This window comes from Urocampus carinirostris, chromosome 9 (genome assembly GCF_059441175.1).
Source record: "Urocampus carinirostris isolate Australia breed hairy pipefish chromosome 9, RoL_Ucar_1.0, whole genome shotgun sequence".
Taxonomy (NCBI): Eukaryota; Metazoa; Chordata; class Actinopteri; order Syngnathiformes; family Syngnathidae; genus Urocampus; species Urocampus carinirostris.
This window is the reverse complement of record NC_142357.1, coordinates 38,718,650-38,741,109: the sequence shown is the minus strand read 5'-3', so window position 1 is coordinate 38,741,109 and position 22,460 is coordinate 38,718,650. Positions and strand designations below refer to the sequence as shown.

Below are 22,460 nucleotides of genomic sequence, written 5' to 3'. Positions count from 1 at the left end.
ATTGAATAAAGGCACAGTCAGTAAATAACTACAGCATTAATCTCAATAAATGTAACTTGTATTCAATCGTATAAAATCCTTTATAGTCAATTGTATAAAATCCTTCAATGCCGAAATCCAAAACAACTGCGTTTGCCTGATTTGCCAAAAGACTGTGGCTGTTTTAAAAGAATATATGATCAAGAGGCGCTGCCAGGCTAAACATGCTGACTACAAAAAGCTAACTGGATATGAACTGTGAAAAGGTGAAGCAAGTGGAAGCTGTTTTAACGGCACAGCAGCACTTTTTCAAGAGACCCTGCGAGTCACTTGAAAATGCCACAAAGGAGAGCTACAAGGTCGTGATTCCTATCGCAATTTTCGCTTCAAAAACCTGGCCCGCTTTCTTAAAAGTTTGGACACCCCTGTCCTCGCCCTTTCTACATATGACTTTTTAGACAAGCATCGTGGGTTGTGTCATTTTCATTTCTTCTGACATTGTCTTCCTGGCTGTCATTTCCATGCTAGTTCCACTTTTATCAGGTTTGGGGTTTTGTTTCTGGTTGATTTAAGACCTGGTTTGTTTTTGTTTGTTTGTTTCTGTTTTTTTTTGTTAACAAACCATCCTTTGTTCAGCAAACGTGCCCCCGGCTTCTCCGCATTTGAGTCCACCACAACAAAAACGTGACACTGATTCCACTCCTGTCTCACACAAAAGACATTGAAATAACCGATTCACTGTTTATTCAATCAATATTGGATTACGAGTATCTCTGTTCAACCCATTACTCTCGTAATTCCTTATTAATATATTTTTGAAGCCCTACCCTACCTTGTACCAGGGCACGTCAATTGGACCAATTACTCTGCACACCAACACACCAAAAAACACTGAAATCATCGATTCACTGTCGACAGGGTTGGGTAGGGTTACTTTAATTGGATTACTTTCAATTACTTTTGGATTATTCCAATACCAAATATGCTAATCAAAGACAAAAGAAACTAAATATGAATAAAATTATTAAATTTTGTGCAGGCTTGGGGAGTAACGGAATACATGGAACGGCAAAAACGATGTTTGGATTTATTTTCATTTTGTTTCTGTCGCATTTTATGTTCGTTTTGCCGGAGATCAAAGAGATCAAAGCCAGGAGAGAAAGCTTACCACGTGTTGTGAGTCATCATTTGATTCATATTTAGTTTATTTTGTCTTTTATTAGCATATTTGGTATTGGAGTAATCCAAAAGTAATTGAAAATAATCCAGTTAAAGTAACCATACCCAACCCTGACTGTCGATAACCTCTCTACTCATTTATGTGGAAAACAATTTAAATTAAGAGCACATCCACTGAACCGATCTCGCTTGTATCTCAAAACACACTCACACTAAACACACAACCAAGGAGGCCGATTATCAGTTAACCTTTGTATGTGTGAACATAAGGTGGGCAGGTCTAAACGGCAGGGAAGTCTTAACAGGTTTATGACCACCTCGCCGGCTCTCCGGACTGTTATCATTTCTCCTCCGTCCTCCACGACATGGATCCGTTCTCCAAAAGAATGTTCCCGACACAAATTTAGAAAACCATGCCGGACCACCAAACCCTCATCCTGATTCAGGTCTTGCTCCTGTCCTCACGGGCGGTAACCATCGTAACCTCTATCGGCAACGGGCGACTCATGTGGCAGGAACCCAGACCGGTCTCTGTTAACTCAGAAGAATCGTTTCTCCAAGATACCTTCCCCCCTGGGTTCCTTTGGGGGACCGGGACATCTGCCTTCCAGACCGAAGGACACCAGGACGGAAGGGGTCCGACCATCTGGGACCGGTTCCAGATGGACCGGGTGTCCAGTGACGGCTACGCTCGCTGGGAAGAAGACATACAGGCTTTGGAGTATCTCGGTGTCCAAACGTACTCGTTCTCCTTGTCCTGGTCTAGACTGTTCCCCGATGGGAACTGCACAAGTCCTGCGAGGGTCCAGGCTGTGGACCACTACAACCGCCTCATAGACGCATTGGTGGAGAAGAAAATCCAGCCGGTGGTGACGATCCATCATTGGGATCTGCCGCTGGTCCTTCAGGAGAAGTACGGCGGGTGGAAAAACGAAAAACTCATCGGGTTTTTCGAGGACTACGCCAGGTTTTGCTTCCGTACCTTCGGGGACCGGGTAAAGTACTGGATCACCATGCATAACCCGTACCTTGTGGCTGTGCTCGGGTATGGGTCCGGAGTGCATGCTCCTGGGGAGGCAGGAGGTGTCGCCGCCTCACTTGTAGTGGCTCACAATTTGATCACGGTAAGTCATCTGTTATTTTTGTAATCGGTTTTTGGACTGTAGTGGACTGAACAACTAAAAATACATCAGGTGACTTTGGTACTAGAAAGACAAATACAAATGTCTTCCAAAAAATAGATTTAAAATTAAATTGGACAAGCCCAACTTAATAAAGGTAAATCTAACACAACACAAACTCAACTATGGAAGCCTTAAAGTGCCAAAACACAACAAATTAGATAATGTGCTGTTTATTTTTAACATTAATTTAATAAAAATATTAGGACAAAACAGACTGGATGAACCCAACTTAACATAGTTCAATTCAAACTAAACAGAATTCTACGGAAGCCCAAGTGTGCAAAAATGCAACACATTGGAACCTAATCATGTGCTATTCTTTTTTTTTTTTTATTAGCTGTTGTGTTGTGAGGCAGGGGCCATCGCTGCCTCTCTTATTCTGGTCCAAAATATGATAAATGTTAGTCTTGTTCTATTTTAAAAAAAAATCATACAAAATTGGATAAGCCCAATTCAATACAGGTCAACGAAATCCAACTTCATCTCAACTGAGCCCTACAGAAGCTCAAAAGTGCACAAAATGCAACAAATAAAAACAATTTTTGAAATAAGTCATAAATATTTGAGGGTAACGATACGTTTGACTATTTTTTTCTCATTTATTTATTACCTCGAGCTTCATTTCCATGTTTATCGTCTTCTTGCTTCTCCCTTTAGCATCACTGCAAGTCTTGGGACCGAGTCAGACTTCGTAACATGCGATTCTGAACGAAATAAAAAGCAGGAAATGTAGATTTGTGGGCAACCAATTGCGTATTGGTATTTTTAATGTTACTGTGCCACAAACCAATAACAGACCAGCTTTTTATATGGCGTTGACCAATAGCAGACAGGCATCTTGGAGACGTAACTCATAGGTATACGTAGTTTGAATTTTCTACCTTTTAAGCCACACCCAATGTTTTATTGTTTCTACTTTATCGTGGGGGAAATGCTGTTACGAGAAGCCAAAAAACAACCCACATCGTAAAAACTTGAAGCAGGGAAGCTATCAAAATTGTACACTCCTTAGAAAATCTATCTTAATTAATGACTCTTAAAGTTCCAGTGTGCAATGACCACTAGATGGCACAGTTGTCCAATAAAAACCGAAAGCAAGCAACAAGACGACAAACATGGCGGCAACCTCAGGTCTCGATTCCACTATGTAAAAGAAAAACAAATTTCTCGAACCTATGATTTTTTTTTAATGAAAAATAACATTTTTTACTGAATGAAATATTTTTTTGTACCACAAGGAGGCACTAAATATCACGAACTGACCCTTTAAAGTCGTACATAACTATTTACTTGAGTTTTAGTAATTACGTCATTAAACAAGAATACCTCCAAGTTGTAGTGGGCTAATTATCCGCCATGTTTTCTTGTCGATAAACAAGATATTTTACAACAGGTCTAAAGTCCATTAGTGTGCGACAGGAAGTGAAGCCGATATGAAGGAATACTAATCAGCCATGTTTTTGCCATTTACGGCACCGCACAGCTGTCGTTTGTTGACGCTAAGCTCATTAGCGTGTAGCTTTTAGCTTGCGTCTAAGTACCGCAACTGGAGTGAGCGGCGGTGCTAGCTTAAATAAACACGTTGCTATTCCTCAACTAAATATGAGCTGATAAAGGACTCAAACAAGATTGTGAACCTGAAATATGAACAGATGGGTCCTATTTTCGCTAGTATTTCTTTGGTGGTGAAGGATTTCATACATTTGACTATAAAGGATTTTATACGATTGAATACAAATTACATTTAATGCAAAAGATATTCACGGACTGGGCTGTGGTGCGAGGTCAGGGCACCCTGGTGGAAAATGTTGTTTACAGGAACAACGGGAACGGGACGTACGGCTGATAATCAGCACATCCAGACCCTGTTGACGCAGAAAGGCCCTGTTGACGTAGAAACGCTCGGTGTTGTTTTGAGTACCCCAGACATCGGGACGCTCTTCTACGAGATGGTGAAGCCCAGGGGGCTTCCTTGGCACGCCCATGGGAGGAGCCAGCACGCCATTATGCGGGGAGAAGATGGCCAATAGGAGAAAGCTAAAGGACTTCAGAAGAAGGCTTCCCACAGACGCCAATGTCACTAATTCGGCCGTTTACGATGGAGTTCACTTAGTTCTGTCATGTCCTGCACGGTTGTCATGGCGCCCAGCTGGCCCCGCCCCTTGACACCGGCTGAGTCGCATTGGACTGATTGCTTTTGGAGGACTTAAACGCTCCTTTTGGGACTACCCGTGGCCAGACCATTGTTTAACCCTCGTTGAAACCCTGTTCATGCCCGTTCGATCTGAGTAATGCCTAGTTTGTAATTTTGATTGCCTTTGAACCTGTTTTGTTTTTGGTCCATTTGTGTGTTGGACAACTTTTCTATCCTAATTAAAGTGACAGATCGTCTACGCATATGGGTTCCGACTTCCTGCTTCCCGGGTCCGCTTCGTGACAAGTTCGTTAGTCAGGGAAATTAAATCTGAAAATGTCGGCTTCCTGTTGATCTTTACCCTCAAGGAACGAGTGCGCATAAATTGTTGGGTGAATGTAGGTTGTGTTTGGTTAATGGAGTCAGATAACTAATTCGAACAATTTGGTAAATGGTACTCTTTGATATTTAAATTCCAACAGTGGCTTGCTTCGCGTTAGCCGCTAGCATCACTTTCGTTGTTAATGTTAATAGTTTACCAGCTAATGCTTGTGTCACTGACCTATTGACCACACTCTATATTATAAGGCAAAATACTTCTTTCTAAAAAAGAAACAACTATTGATTCACGTTATAAACAAAAATATAGGGACAAGCTCATAATTTAGATTTTTCCGTCTACAAATGGTCTCTCAGTTTTATTATTAAGCCTTTTTTTACCCTGTTTTCTTCTCTAGCCACTCATGTTAGCCACTTGGCTGCAGGCGATGGATCACTGTTAGAAGTTACTATTATTGTTAACCGGTTCTGCTTCGTTCTTGAGTGTCACTCGTCTTTCATAGCTAATCATCTAAGCCAGGGGTGGGCAAACTACAGCCCGGGGGCCACATGTGTCCCGTCGGGGTAATCGGTTTGACAGACGTGTTTTTAATTTAAAGTTTAATATGGTCAAAATATAATGTCAGTATATATATTATAGTAAATAAAGTACTACTTAAACAATTTTTTTGGGCACCACAAAAATACTGCTACAGAAAATACTGCAAAACGACTTCAAATTTAGTACAAAACTAAATATCAAATTTACTGCTTAAAAACTGGAACCTAAAATTTATTTCTTTTATTCTGAAAAGAAAAAAGTACAATACAAATACTACAAATTAAGCTAACATTCCTGTGTTCCCTGATTCAGGTATTGGGCACTTTTTTCCACAGTTTCATTCTCTAGCCACACATTGCAGGCACTTGGCGTCAGGTTATGGCTCACTGCTAGCCGTTAGTATTATTGTGAACTAGATCTACTTATTCCTTAGTGAAACTCACCTTTCACAGTTCATGTAAGCGAGCTTCGCTTCCCTAACTGACTGTTTCCTTCTCTAGCCACTTTGCTGCAGGCTAAGGCTTGCCACTAACAACTTTTGTTTTGTTAGCTGCTCATGCTTTCACCAACAGTGTCACCTGCCTTCCACAGCTGCTCATGCAAGTGGACATTGCTTCTTTAACTCACTGTTTCCTTCTCTAGCCACAGGCTATGTCAAGTCAAATCAAGGCTATGACTTGCCACTAGCTGTTATTGTTATGTTTAGCTCCTTCTGCTTTGGCCATCAGTGTCATTTGCCTTCTACATTTGCTAATGCAAGCAAACATTGATTTTTAACAGTTTCCTTCTCTAGCCACTAGGCTGCAGGCTATGTCAAATCAAATAAAGGTTATGGCTTGCCCTAGCCGCTATTGTTATGTTTAGCTGCTTATGCTTTCACCATCAGTGTCGCCTGCCTTCCACACAAGCTCATGCAAGCAAACATTGCTTTTTAACTGACTGTTTCCTTCTCTAGCCACTTGGCTGCAAGCTATGGCTTGCCACTAGCCTCTATTCTTAATGTTTGCTGCTTCTGCTTCATCCTACAGTGTCACTTGTCTTCGATAGCTAATCATTCATTCATGTACCTTCTCCACTAGGTCAGCAACCTGTGGCTCTAGAGTCGCATGTGGATCTTTAGAGCTGCCCTAATGACTCGCTAGAGATTTTTGGGGGGGAATTTTTGAAAATTGAAAAAGATGGGGGATGGAAGTATGTATTTTATAATTTTTTGTCTATCATGGCTTTTTCAAAATTTTGGTTTGCCAAAGTAGATGCTAAAGTTAGCCACTAACACAAAAGACCTGACCAACTCCAGCTTTTGACTCTTTTCATCCGCTCCGGGTGCTCATTATATGAATTCACAATTCTGTTTTTTTTTCCCAGGCTCACACCAAAGCCTGGCACGTCTACGACACCCACTTTCGTCCATCTCAGAAGGGGCAACTCTCCATCGTTTTGGGCTCCCACTGGGTGGAACCCCAAAGAGACCAACCCGCCACTGCTGGCGCCGATCTCTGCCAGGAATCGATGGAAGCCGTCCTGGGTTGGTTCGCCAACCCCATTTTCGGAGACGGCGATTACCCGGGCTCTTTAAAAACCAGACACGGCAAACTCCTGCCCGAGTTTTCCGCCCAGGAGAAGCTGCAAACCAAGAATACGGCCGATTTCTTTGCACTGTCTTTCGGACCCAACAATCTGCGCCTGGGTAGGGACCTGCCCCACTTGGGCCAGGCGGTCTCTCCAGATCTGAGACGGGTTCTGGGCTGGATTAAGTTGCAGTACGGGGACCTGGGTGTTCTGGTCGCCGAGGGGGGCTGGTTCTCTGCGGCCAGTGTGGGAACAGAAGACACGGTGGCCATTTACTTGATGAAGAGATTCATCAACTATGCATTGCAAGGTATGGAGAAAAAACATATTTGTCAGCGAAATTATTTCAATTCGGTTCTGTATGTATTTAAAACTTGACACAATTTAGGATTAAGAGAGGCAAAAAAATGCTTACTTTCATATTTAATTTATCTTGATTGTCATGATTACCGATGTGATGCACCTGTGCCCGCTCCTTTGGCTCCAACTGCCTCGGACTCTGATTGGCTCCCTGTCCCTATTTAAACCCACTCCTTTCCGTCCCCGTTTGTCAGTCCGTCTGCTAACCTCAGTTAACACTAGGCAAGCCTCTTTTTGACCCTGACTCCCACCGGTTTTTGCTCCCCTCTGTTCCCCGGCTTCGACCCGTTTTTGATTCTGACCACGTATACTCTCCCGTCCCGGCTTTCGACCTCTTTTTGGACCACGTCTACTCTCCTTTCCTGGCTTACGACTCGCTTCTGACCCCGACCACGTTTTTGCTCTCCTGTCCCGGCTACTGGCCCGTTTTTTCCATTCCCGACACCGCCATCGCTCGCCACAGAAGTTCAGAGCGAACTGTTTCCAGCGCCCAGCGATCACCGGATCGTGGGGTCAACCCTTTCCTTTCTTCCTATAAAACTGAAAGAAACGTAACGCAAGTGGGTCCTGTCTCTGTTCTGGTCCTGACGGGTATTATAAGATTGCCAATATTGAACCAAACCAGATACAGTATTACCAATCTTATTCAAAAGGGGAAAACTGAATTTTTTTAAGATATCAGGCTCGGTACTGATATCAGACTTTTTACAGTATGTATACTGGTTTGAACTGTCTTCTTGCGGCCATTTAACGATATCCAACCTAAAGTTGAAAGATACCAGTTATTTTTGTGAGTGCTGATACCAGATAAGGTATCAATACTGGTATCGTCTGTTTTCTTGGCCATCTAACAATGTAGAACCTGAAATCGAAGGTAGTTATTTGAACGATACCCTTATCGGTATCAGTGCTGAAACCAGATTTGTTAAGGTATTGATACCGCCCTCTTGTGGCCATTTTACAACGTGGATGAAAATGAAGGTGATTCTTCAAGATTAAGTCATATTTTGCAGACATAATTCAGTAATGTTATTAGTATGGGTGGGTGGGTGTGATTCCACCCCTTAACCACTAGGGTCGTAGAGGCACCGTTTCCTGTGGTGTGTCTTGGGCAAATACGGCCATTATTAGTACGGTAAATTCCGGACGAAAGAGCGCACCCGAATACAAGCCGCAGCACCCACCACATTTTAAGAGGAAAACTGATTTTGTACATACACAAGCTGCACCTGTATATAAGCCGCATGCGCCCACATTTAAACATGTGACACAAACACAAAATTAACCCAAACCCAACTTCAAGTCCCACGATTGAAACTAAATGTCCTTCGGTAAAGTCCACAGTCCAAAAATCACAGCTGGCAAAATAAATGGAAAAGGATACCGGTACTTAAGGTTTGATGCAGACATGCAGAGTCCGGGTCCCGTTGAAAGTAATCCAAGGAAAAAAGTGTATATTTCTAAAGGTAAGGGTGGGAAAAATATATCAGATGAACACATTTACTCACGCAACTCCTTTTTCTTTAACCAACTTTTTACCCCGACTTCTTTCCTAGTCTGTCCCTCACCTTTAGCGGTCCCCACTTAAACTCGGCACCCCGCGTTTGTTCCGCCCCTCATTTTTCGTTCACCCGTGCAAAACATATCAGAATAAGTGTCTAAAATAAATACAAATAAATACATTACAAAAATATACAGTTGCAAATACATATTGTGCATGGGTTACACATATTTACAAAGAAAGACGGTACACCGAGAGAGTTTTTAAAGCTTTAATAATAATAATAATATAGCTTTGACAGGGCAGTTAACGGTAGAAACACTCGAGCGCCGCTAGCGGCCATTAGAAAAATTACATAAATTGGCCGCATCACTGAATAAGCCGCAGGGTTGAAAGTTAGGGAAAAAAGTAGCGGCTCATAGTCCGGAATTTACGGTATATGGTATCTATATTCAAGATTTTGTTAATGATGTTTCGAATATCCCTAAATAAATTCCCTGCACAAAGTCAATCAAATCGGAATGAATTTTGTAGTTAATTTACCATAACGTTACCTTTGTGTTCCAGCCATCCGATTGGACGGCGTCCGGTTGCTAGGCTACACGTCGTGGTCGCTCGTGGACGGCTTCGAATGGAACTACAACTACTCTGTCCGTCGAGGCCTTTTCTACATCGACTTCACGCTCCCCGACCGAAGAAGAACGCCCAAAACCAGCGCTCACTACTATCGACAAATTATCGCCGATAACGGTTTCCCACCTTTGGAGGTCGCCCGAGAAGTTGAAGGTCGTTTCCCCTGTGATTTTCATTGGGGCGTTGCTGACTCTACTTTGCAGGTAATTGAAATAAGACCCCAAAACGTTCATATTAGGGAGGCTTGATAACTCTCCTTTTTTATTGGGCAAATAATTCAAAGGGGTGTGTTCAAAAAAATTGCAGTGTCTGCTGTACAAACACAAAACTATTTTTGTATTTACCCTCAAAAAGGTAGTTTTTTATGCAAAATCTAATTGATTATTTTCAATAATTATAACATTAAACTGCACCTCCAAAAACAGCGTTGGAGAGACTAGATTTTGACTTTATCAATCAATTGATCAATACTTACCGGTACTCGTTTGTTACTTGCTATTATGACAAGATATTGTTATGAGCACCATTACAGAGAGATATTGTACTGCTAAAGCTAATCGATCTCGATATCGATAATGGAGGGATAGATAGAACAAGGTTCACCTTTTAAAGCCAAACACATTCAAAGGCACGAATGTATAACATGTGAAATTTGTTTGAATTGCGACTCCAAGTGGACAGTACGGGTAATTTTGTCGTATTTTTTCTACTCATTTAGTGCCCAAGAAGTAGTTTCCCGTCCTGTGTGTTTTTTTTCATTATATTTAGTTTTATTACAGTTTTATTACATCGAAAGATGTGTAGTAATGAGTATATATATATATATATATATATATATATATATATATATATATATATATATATATATATATATATATATATATATATATATATATATATATATATATATATATATATCTCTACAGGATGTGGTGCATCCAACGTCGTCATTTTTATAGTAGGCTATTATAGATATGTACAACATGTGCTGTGTTCGTTTTTAAGGGTTCTATAATGCTTTTAATATATAGTTATTTTATTTGTTTTAACTATTTTATTGCATTTTTGTGTTGCCCAGATAAGGAACACATTATGCACCTTTGTTGTTGTTTTTTTCCAATCCTTAAAATAAAAATGACAACATAAATTAGAATTCTTAATTGCATTTCTTTAATTTTAGAGAAACAATTAAATATCTGTTACTCATTAATTTGATAAGTTAAACTTGAGGAGGTATCATACAACAGAGTAGTCACGACATTCTCCACGAGGGTGTGCTGCATCCAACGTCATCATTTTTATAGTAGGCTATTATAGATATGTACAACATGTGCTGTGTTCATTTTTAAGGGTTCTATAACGCTTTTATTATGTTTTTTCTGGTCCAATATGCTTCTTTCAACATTTTGGATTGCCAACCCCTAGCTCGCTCGCTTGTTGTTCTCCTTGCAGAGCATGTTAAAAAAAAGTACTGGAGCTTTAATTATCCTAATTCTGCTTTGATTTATACAATTATTATTTTATTGTTTGTTAAAGTACTTGAATAGACCTTGATTATGTCAGGACAAGAACAGAGACAAGACCCACTTGCGTTGCGTTTCTCACAAGTTTTTATTGGAAGGACGAGAAAGGGCTGCGCCTACAATCCGGTGTTCGTTGGATGCGGGAAGCAACTCGCTCTGGTGCTCGGATTGTGCTCCGAACGTGGAATTGGATCTTCCGTGGCGAGCGATGGCGGTGTCGGGGACGGAAAAAGCGGGTCGGTAGCCGGGACAGGGGAGCAAAAACGTGGTTGGGGTCGTAAGCGAGTCATAAGCCAGAAAAGGAGAGAAGACATAGTCGGGGACCAGAAGAGGTCGGAAGCCGGGACGGGAGGGCAGACGGGATCAGGATCAATAACGGGTCGAAGCCGGGGACAGACGGGAGCAAAAAACGGGACCGGTGGGAATCAGGGTTGAAAAAGGCTTGCTCGGTGTTCACTGAGGTTCACAGACGGACTGACAACAGGGGATTGAAAGGACCAGGTTCAAATAGTGAGAGGGAGCTAATTAGAACCCGCGGCGATTAGCGCCAAATGAGCGTGAACAAGTGATTCACATCAGTAATCATCACTGATTATTTTTAAATTAAATGTAATTCATCGTCGAATGAATGGACTTTGATGATCTGATTCAATGGCTGTTTAAAATAATAATAATAAATAAGACTTTGCGACGGTTACTTAGTACTTTAGTATATTTTTCACCAAGTGTTTTTACTCATGTAATTATTTGGATGGCTACTTTTTACTAGTATCATTCTGAAATAAGAGTACTTTTACTTGAGTACAATTTTGGCTACTCAACCCACATTTGATTATATCTGATTTAATATTTCACAAAAGGCTGCTCTTGATAATAGGATGTACCTTATAGTCCGGAAAATACGGTAATTTTTCTTCATTTTTTTCTCTTGTTAGCCCCGATTTTACCCCTACTCCCCCCAATTTACAGACCCCCACGTGTACAGTTGGAACTGGACAGGCGATGGATCATTGCGCCCGATCCCAGGAGTGTTTTTTCCGATTCATCGCTCTCAATGTTCGGACTATCTGGCCATCCGGAGCCATCTTTACTTGTTTGCATCGACCGGGGCCACGCACTATCGATTTGCTTTAAATTGGACGCTGATTTTACCTCATGGAGATCTTACGGATATTAATCGAGAGGCACTGAGGTAAGATTTAAGTTGTTTTTTATCTGGACCCAAACCTAAAATCTCCCAAACGAGTTTCAGTTTTTGTACCAAAACCCATCCATCCATCATCTGCACCCAAATCCCCAGTGGGGTCGCGAGGGTGCTGGAGCCCATCCCAGCCATCCTCGGGCAGTGGGCATGGGACAACCTGAACTGGTTGCCAGCCAATCGCAGGGCACACAGGGACAGACAATTCCCAGTTCCATTAATTAATGTCCACCCAGCACCAACTGTCTATTGGATCTCAAATTTTGGGCTAAATCTGGTCTGGTCCATTTTAGACTTGATTTAGACCACAAATGGACATCAAAAATGGGTAGTGTTTAGCCCATCCAACATGTACTCAATTTAGTCCAAAAGTAGTCGTTAATCTTTTCTAAATTACTACTTCAATACAAAGAAATTTGTTTAAAAAGAAGTCGTTTTAAGACTTTTCAAAGATTTTATTTTAATGTAAAAAAAAAGCCTTTTTTTCAAGGTTCACTTTTCAACCAAATAAAAATGTCTTTTGGATGGAACCTTTGGCATTTCCTCAATGTTTTTTTTTTCCCAACATTTACTTTTTGACCAATTTTAGACTAAGGAGGATGGAAAAATACTTGTTCCAGAAAAAAAATGAATTGCAAAGCATTTAACTATAACAGATTTTGATTTTTTTATGTAATTATTTCATATTTTTGAAAATACTTTTTTTGTTCTTTAAATAATACAACAGTTAATGTATTTCTTTATTTTTGTATTACCCAATTTCAATCATATATATATATATATATATATATATATATATATATATATATATATACATATATATATAAAATCATTTATACTTTTTCTTTAATTACATTTTCAAATTGTATTTATATATTTTTTCTTTATTTAAAACAAAAGAAAACTGTACACTTTTTTGTTTTATTAAATGTTGAAAATCTTTTCATTCTTTCTTTTCTTTTTTATGTTTGTGATTTATATTTCTATTTATTAAAAATCGAGAAAACAGTGATGTTTTAAATAACTTGGAAACCATTTAAGGAGCAATTAAATAGTAAGCAAAGAAAAAAAATATTTCAGATATCGTTTTGTTTTTAGCCAAGTTTGGGTCAATGTTTAAGTTTAAGTCAATAGCATCTCAGATACTTCATTGCTTTTTTGTATCAAGTAATACGCCCCCTGGAAGGCGGCAGGCAGTACTGCAGCTCATCATCTACAGTATAACTGTCACAAAATGTTTTTTTTGCTATATCGATTGTAAACCAAAAAATATAATTAAGGGGACTGGATGGTATCTTCGTATGTTGGTCCTAATATTTATAGTTCAACATGGTCTCCATTAGAACTTAACCTTAATGTCCGTCTTAAAGTGAAACTCAAATACTTTCTGTTCTAGGTACTACCGCTGCATCCTGACTGAACTTAAGAAACTGAACCTAGAAGCCTTGGTGGTGCTCTACTACCCGACCCACAAAGCTCTTCACTTGGGCCTACCCGGCGCTCTCCAGGCTTCTGGAGGTTGGCTTAACTCCAGCACGGTAGAAGCCTTCCAGGCCTACGCCAGACTTTGCTACCAAGAACTCGGATCCTGGGTACGGTTCTGGGTCACCATCAACGAGCCAAACAGACTGACCGATTTTTACTCCGACTTGAGCGAGCAAAACTTGGTTACCCGTAATCTCCTTTTGGCTCACGCCAAAGCCTGGAAGCTCCACCAAAAGGAGTTTTCTCATCAGCAGGGGGCGCTGGTGTCATTGGCGCTGCATGCCGATTGGGCTGAACCGGCAAACCCTTTTGTTTTAGAATCACATGGACCAGCAGTAGAGCGATTCCTAGTTTTCGAACTGGGCCGGTTCCTGGATCCTTTGCTGAGAACCACTGAGATTAAGGCTCATCTGGAAGAAAGAGCCCAGGTGGTGGACCACCAAAGATCTACATCTTTCACAAAAACGGAACTGAAAGAACTTCAAGGTTCTTTAAGTTTCATTGCCTTGAATCACTTCACTACCCGCTTAGTGTCGCCCTCTCCGAGTCAGCAAAACGATTCCGGCGATCAGGATTTCCTAATCCTCTCCGATCCCACATGGATTTCATCGGGTCGGGGCCAAGCTCTGGTCCCTTGGGGGCTTAGAAGGGTCCTAAACTGGGTCACTGAGCGATACGGGAAGGACCGCCCTGTTATTGTTACGGCGAGCGGGGTTGATGACCAGGATCCAGTCCAGGATTCCTTCAGGCAGCAGTACTTAAAAAGTTACCTGCAGGAAGCTCTTAAAGGTACTATTATATTTAATAGACAGTAGAACCACATTGGCAGCATTATTTTCTTATTTGATGTTTATTTTTCAGTAAAATAGGGAATTGTGCCATAATATATGAGTAAAATTAAGTTATTACTACTTATCCAACAAATAGTAGCTGGTTTTGCTAATTTTAAAGCCCTAGTGTGTATTGAATAGCGACCTCTATTGGTGTAAAAATACCTCACTCATTGAAATAAGACTATTGATTCAAATATAAGCAAAAACACATATACTGTCTCATACATATATTTAGGTTATGTACTTATGTACATACTGTTCAAAAAGTCCGATAGCAATTTTTTTGAGATAATTAGTAGTAATTGATACTTTAAAGCTAGAATGTATAATACACACCTAATGGTCTGGAAAATTTCCACTGATTTGAATAAATACCTATTGACTTAAATAACCAGCAAAAAACTTAGTATGATTTACGTTATGTACTCACTTTATACTTTCCAAAATGTCCAATGGCACTTTTTTTTCAGATCTTCAGTAGTCTTAAACACCGATATCGATACTACATCCCAATCTACAACAAGTACACATTTTCAACGTAGAACTCTCCAATATTTGTTGATTTTGATGTTTAAATCTGTGCGTATCCAAAACCAAATACTGAAGATGATACTAGCCTGATTGGGTGATAAACGCAACTAAGGAAACATGATGTGCTGTTGACAGGGTTGGGTCGGGTTACTTTAACTGGATTACTTTCAATTACTTTTGGAATACTCCAATACCAAATATGCTAATAAAAGACAAAAGAAACTAAATATGAATAAAATGACTAAATTTTGTGCAGGCTTGGGGAGTAACAGAATACATGGAACGGCAAAAATGATGTTGGCAAGCTGTTTGGATTTATTTTCATTTTGTTTCTGTCGCATTTTATGTTACTTTCAAAGCCAGGAGAGAAAGCTTAACACGTGTTGTGAGTCATTGTTTTATTCATATTTAGTTTTGTTTGTCTTTTATTAGCATATTTGGTATTTGAGTAGTCCAAAAGTAATTGAAAGTAATCCAGTTAAAGTAACCCTACCCAACCCTGGCTGTTGAAGAAGGTTCTGATATGAATTTGTATTCACTTGACCATGTAGCTGTGCAAGAGGCCCAACTCGTGCTGCAGAAAACATGCCCCAAACCATGACACTTCCTTCTCAACCTTCCACTGACATTTTTTTACACACTTTGTGTTTAGTCTTTCTCCAATATGTCGCCAAATATACTGCTTCATCACTGACGTGAACTCCTGACCAGTTCTCCTCTGTCCACACAACATGCTCCTGAGCATAGCTCAGTCTAGCTTTTAGACATTTTTTTTTGATAATGAGTTGTTTGGTTACTGCACTGTGGGCTTTCAGTCTAACTCTGCTCTCAATTGGTGAGACACTGTATGGCGAGACTGGTCCTTTCCATGTTCAGCACTAAACTGGCGAGCAGTTCCGGCTGCAGTGTGGAGACGATTGCCCATTGACATCCTCCGCTGTGGCCTGTCCTCTCTTGCGTTTGTCTTCTTGGGCGTCTTGAATGAATTTGTAGTTTTGTCAAGATTCAATATTCTTGAAATCACAGATTTGGAGCCATCAACTTGTCTTGCTATGGCTGATCATCCTTTTTGTTTTCATCTGGAGGCTTTAAGTCACCTTAGAACGGCCCACCATCTTGCAAAGTCAGTGAAACTGGCAGTTAGAATGCAAGTTAAATAAGGGTTGACAAATAATAAAAGAAATTAGCATCATGTGCTAGATTAGCACCATAAAGTGGGAGGCGCCTGAAAGTGTTCAATAATTTTGATCGCCGCGTTTTTCGCAAAATACAGGCTTTTTGTTAAAATGCTTTATTCATGGTATAGGCTAGTGCTGCACGATTTGGGGGAAAAAAAACGATTGCGATTTTACAGACCAGTATTGCCATTTCAATGCGATTTTCGAGTTTTAAAAGAAAATGAATGCTATTTTATTCAACTTTATATATTATTTTTCTAGATTGGTCCCAAAATAACATTTGTTTTTATTCACATTTCTATATGAGCTGTATAAAAAAAGTACAAAAATAGCCCATAAAATGAAAACAACACGAGGGTTACTCATTATGACAGGCGTTATTCAGAAAACAGCGCTCTCTTCTGGGGATGCTTTGTTAGGGTTTTTGCCTGCTTACACAAGGCTCAAAGCGCAGCGTATTGCGATTACACACTATCGCACGTCACGTTGCAATATCGATTAGATATCGGTTAATTGTGAAGCCCAAAATGTTATTTAACAGTTGAGCAGTGCAGATGGCATTTTTTTCCACAATTATGCAATCGTTTGTTATTTGTTATCTAATTTTGAGCTCATTTGTGTATTTTTAATGCACATAGAGTTTACCATACAAACTGTCTGAGTACACAGACTGACAATTACATAGATGTGTAAATTACTTTTAATTGGATGGACTTTGATGATTTGATTGAATAGTTATTTAAAAACAACAAATAAGACAGTTACTCAGTACTTGCTTTTTTTTACTTTTACTGAAGTATTTTTTTGGATGACTACCTTGATTTCTACCTGAATCCTATTATTTTGAAATAACCGTATTTTTACTTCAATAAAATATACGGCTACTCTACCCACCTCTGACGCCAAAGCAAAGCTCGACGAGCAATATACATTTTATGGCTATGTTGCCGCCACCTATAAACTCCAGAGGAGCCATAAAGATGATAAAAAGTTGCAGGGTGGAGAAACCAGGAAGAGATGAGTTTGATTCCTTTTTATAGACCGTTTACTGGCCTGCACTGCAGCAACAGATTCACGTTTAGAACAGTGTTTCCCAACCTTTTTGAGCCATGCCCAAATATAATTGCTAGGATCATTTTTTTAAGGTTAAAGGGACACTGTGTAATATTTGATCACTAGATGCAGGAGTGCTCCTGCTTTTTCAGCATGAGAGCTACTTACAAAATGACCCTGTCAAAATGATCTACCCAACACAAAGACAACAATGATTCAAGAGCAGTCCAGCATTCAAAAAAGCATCCTAATTAGTAGAATCGAATGCTCAAAATATTTCTCAATGCGCACTTCAAAAAACAAAATACATTAGATCAAGATCAAAATATGTAACACAATAGCAAAGACATTGACTATATTCAACTCTGGCAAGTTTGTCCAATGATGCTCCTGCAAGGAAATACGAAATACTCTGTGCTCAAGTTAGGCAAATGCTTACAATTGTGGTAAATAATCCCAACATATACTTTAATAATAACTTAAATAACAGTATTTTCCTTTATTTATTTGTAAAACATCATGTATTTTATGATATATCATTTGGACTCTTAATCATCAAATACTTATTACACCAGAAGCAAAAAAATCAAAACAAACAATTAAAGTAAACTAGTCTTCATGTCGACAAAATTGGGAGTTCTCCTATTTGCTATTGCTGGGACGAAACATCTAGCTGAAATGCTGCATTTAACCGCTAGATTGCAGCGTCTCCCAACAAATAGAACACACTCGATACTTTCCTCCGATCTACCAGTACTACCTCAGTGATCCACCAGTAGATCATGAGCACCCCTGGTACAGTCCAACCGAAAGCAAATGCTACAAAGCATAAGGAAGAACGCAAACTACAAATACTCGTGACCTACGAGTATTAAAAAAAATGCACATTTATATGATAGTTCGTGTATATTAGCTTCTCATCTCATCTCATCAGCTGCACCGCTTATCCTCAGTAGGGTCGCGGGGGTGCTGGAGCCCATCCCAGACGGCGGCGCAGTGGTTAGCTTGTGTGCGGCACAGTTCTGAGGTCGTGGGAACCTCCTCCGTGGGTTCAAATCCAGCTCCCGGCCTTACTGTGCGAAGTTTGTATGTTCTCCCCGTGCTTGCGTGGGTTTCCTCCGGGCACTCCGGTTTCCTCCCACATTCCAAAAACATGCATTTCAGGTGAATTGGCTGGTCCAAATTGTCGCTAGGTGTGAATGAGCGAGTGAGTTGTCTGTCCCTGTGTGCCCTGCGATTGGCTGGCAACCAGTTCAGGGTGTCCCCTGCCCACTGCCCGATGATTGCTGGGATGGGCTCCAGCACCCCCGCGACCCTACTGAGGATAAGCGGTGCAGCTAATGAGATGAGAGATGAGACTACATTTTCATCTTGCTTGTTCTAGAAAGAAGGAAAATAATACTTAAAATGAGTTAAAATGATATGCCAGTAGCACAATTTATTTTACTATCTTTTAACTTTTTCATCCTTTTAAAGGGCGTTTTTGAGGTGTTACTGTATTTTCTTCAACAATACTTAAAATAAGGCCAAAATATCTGCTGTGGGAACCCAAAAATGATTTTTGAGGTTTTAAAAAAATGAACTACGTTTTTACCTGCTTTTCATGTTTTTCTATATTTTCATTTTGGGTTTTTTCAGATAAAAAACAAAAATGATACTTAAAATGAGCTAAAATAATCTTCCGGTGGAACCCAAATATTTATTTTTCTTTTTTAGTGAAAGAGGAAATTTGGCAGAATTGTGTGCCATTTTTTTTCGAATTTTTGTTTTATTTTACATATTTTTCAAAATTTCGTTTACATCAAACTAAACTGAAGCTACATTTTAACCTGTTTTTTGAGTTTTACTATATTTTCTTCTTGTTTTTTTTCCAGAAAAACAAAAATGATACTTAAAATGAGCCCAAATTATCTGCCGGTGGAACCAAAAATTGTTTTACGAGGTTCTAACCTTTTTCACTTTTTTTTCTTCGGTAAAATAGTAAAATAAGCAAAATTGTGTGCAAGGTTTTTAAAATTATTTGATTTATTTTATATATATTTATTCATTATGTTTTTTTTCCTAAAAAGCTTCAACAGACAAAACTGAAACTAAATTTTAACCTGTTTCTTAAGTTTTACGATATTTTCATCTTGTTCTTTTTAGAAAATCAAAAATGCTACTTAAAATGGCTCAAAATTATCAAAATCAGCAAAGTTATGAGCAAGACTTTTCAAATAATTTGATGTATTTTATGTATTTTTTTCATTTTATTTTTTTACCAAACAGCTTCATCAAAGAAAATAGTTTTTTATGTTTCCCTGTACAACTTCATGAGCATATCATTAGTATATAAAAGAAAAAAATATTGATCTGCTGCCACCTACTGGTATGGATAAATGTTAGCTATTTTGTTGATCAATGGAAGAAAGCAAATATAGTGAACATTGGCGGGCTATTACCTGCATCCGTTCAATATGGTTGGTGTAAAGTTTAAAGAAGAAGCGAGTCGTTTCATTTGAAATGAAAGCTGAATAAGAAAGCTTTGACCAGTCACTGAGGACGCTTTACAATACACTTCAACCTTTACCTCTGCACCCGCACACACACTCACACACCGATAGCGGAGTCAGACAGCCAAGGTCTCACTGTACACTGCTTGAAAAACACCGGAATAGAAAAAAAAAAGGATAACCGACGAATATTTCTACATTTATCCCTCCAGCTCGACAATTAGACGGAGTCAACCTGCAGGGCTTCTACGTCTGGAAGCTCCAAGACGACCATTCGCCTCAATACGGCCTTTTCTGTTCGACGCACCACCAATCCAAAGCCAAAGACTCCGTCGACTTCTACAGACAAATCGTAGCTCGGGGAGGGTTCCCCCGAGATGACACCTTGAGCACCTGCCGCTCCCTTGAATCCGGGCCGCTGTGTTCCGTGTGTGCTTGGGTGTCCCGGAACAAGGCCCTGATGGTTTTCGGATCCTGTATGGTGCTCACGGCGTTTATGTTTACCGCATTGGTGGTCTCCACCGTCATCACCAGGAGAAAATATATCAAAATTAGTAGCAGGATGAGAAGAGGGAGGATATAATGGGTACGTGGGCTTCAAAATTCAGCTTTAAGCTGCACAATGATTGGGGAAGCTCTGATATACATATAGGTGCATTTTTATTAGGTTGCATTTTCTGAGAGCACGGTGGAAAGAAAAATTCTGTAAACCTTTTAGAATGTCTCATATTTTTACATAAAATGACCATCAAATGTGATAATATCTTTGTCACACTCACACATATGAAAAAAACAGTGCTTTATCTGAAACAACCCAAACATTTAGTTTCTATGTTCTAATGACAGAAGGGGAAGGAATAAGTAACAGAACCGTCCATCATCAAGCAGATGAAAAAAACAATGTCTGCTTTTACAAAAAACACCGAAACATTTTGAGGTTTCCATATTTCAATGAGGATAGCATGCCAACCATGACAGATAGGGGAGGAATAAGTAACTGAATCATCCAAAATCAAACAGATGAAAGCACTTGCTTTAACTAAAACTATCCAAACATTAAGAGGTTTCCATATTTTAATGGAAAAAAACACAGAAGGGGGAGGAATAAGTAAATCTATCAACTTTCAAACTTATTGTCAAATATTCTATATGTGCAACATACAGAACAGATGAAATGACTTTCTTTTACCTGCGTGCAGACATGTGATCAATACGACAAAAACACAAATAGCAACAAGATATAAAAATAATTATGCGTGTAAAAATATATGATTTAAAGTGAAAAAATGTTTAAAAATAACTGAAACATCCAAAATAAAACAGATGAAAACAGTGCCTGCTTCAACAGAACCTCCCAACATTATAGGTTTCCATATTTTAGTGAGGATGGCATAAAGACAATGACAGGAGGGGACGAAAAAAGTAACGAAACTGTCCAAAATCACAGAGATAAAAAAACGGAGTCTGTTTTAACTAAACTATCCAAACATTTATAGCATATTTTAAGCTAGATAGCATGCAAACAATTACAGAGGGGGGGAAAAAGTAACTGAACCATCCCAAATTAAACAGAAAGAAACACAATCTCTGCTTGAACTAATAACACCCAAAAATGTATAAGTTTCCATATTTTGATAAGAATAGCATAAAAACGAAGTAGAATGGGGGGTAATAAGTAATTGTGTTGAAAAATCAGTGCTTTGACATAAGTCTCTGAAGTATTTAGAGGTTTCCATATTCCAATGAGGAAAGCATACTAACAATGACAAAAGAGGGAGGAATAAGTAACTGAACTATCCAAAGTCAAACAAATGAAATCACTGCATGTGCTTTAACAAAAACTACCCAAATACTTAAAGGTGTCCACATTTCAATGATAATGGCATGTAAACAATGACAGAAGAGGCAGGAACAAGTAATCGAATTGTGCTAAAGCAAATGTAGGAAAAAAACAAACACAAATACCTCTAAAACATTTTTACGTTTCCATATTTCAACAAGGATAGCATGTTTACATTGATAGAAGGGGGAGGAACGAGTCACTGTATTATCCAAATCAAACAGATAAAAACAAAGTGCCTCTTTTAACTAAAACCAACCAAACATTTCGAGGTTTTCATTTTTTAATGAGAATAACATATAAACAACAAATGAAGGGGGGAGAATAAGTAACATAACCACCACAAAATCTAACAGGTGAAAATATAGTGCCTGCTTTAACAAAAAACACCCAGACATTTAAAGGTTTTCATATATCATAAGGATAGCATGCAAATAATGACAGTAGGGGGAGGAATAAGTAACTGAATATTTTGATATTGATATTTTGCGCCCCCCAGAGGCAGTAAGAACTTAAGCCAGACGCTTCATGTTGCTGCACAAAATATCAAACAAGATGGTTGAGTTACTCACTGCTCATCCTTCTGACGTTCCCTCAATGAAAAATATTTTTAAAAAATTGTGCTTTTTAACATCAGGATACATTAGGACCTTGTTGAATTAAATACAATGTGTTTTGATTATGGGCTCCAGCACCCCCGCGACCCTACTGGGGATAAGCGGTGCAGATAATGGATGGATGTTTTGATTAGTTAGTGTAAAAAAAAGAAAACAGAATTCTAATTCATATGAAACACAGACAGGAAGAAAAAGTCTTGTTTTGACGTATATACACTAAATATCAATATGTAAACATATGTTAAAATATATACAATATAAATATATACATTAAAGAATCATCGCTGA

At 39.2% G+C, this 22,460-nt stretch overlaps 1 protein-coding gene across 1 annotated transcript; it reads left to right on the top strand.

Moving 5' to 3' along the window:
* The first annotated feature begins 1,571 nt into the window (after positions 1–1,571).
* klb (klotho beta) lies at positions 1,572–20,917 on the top strand. Its single transcript, XM_088343863.1, has 6 exons — positions 1,572–2,282; positions 6,722–7,235; positions 9,354–9,622; positions 11,878–12,134; positions 13,540–14,417; positions 19,928–20,917. Exons 1-6 carry the CDS (start codon positions 1,572–1,574, stop codon positions 20,296–20,298), a joined length of 3,000 nt encoding a protein of 999 aa, XP_088199989.1. The 3' UTR covers positions 20,299–20,917.
* The last annotated feature ends 1,543 nt before the right edge of the window (positions 20,918–22,460 follow it).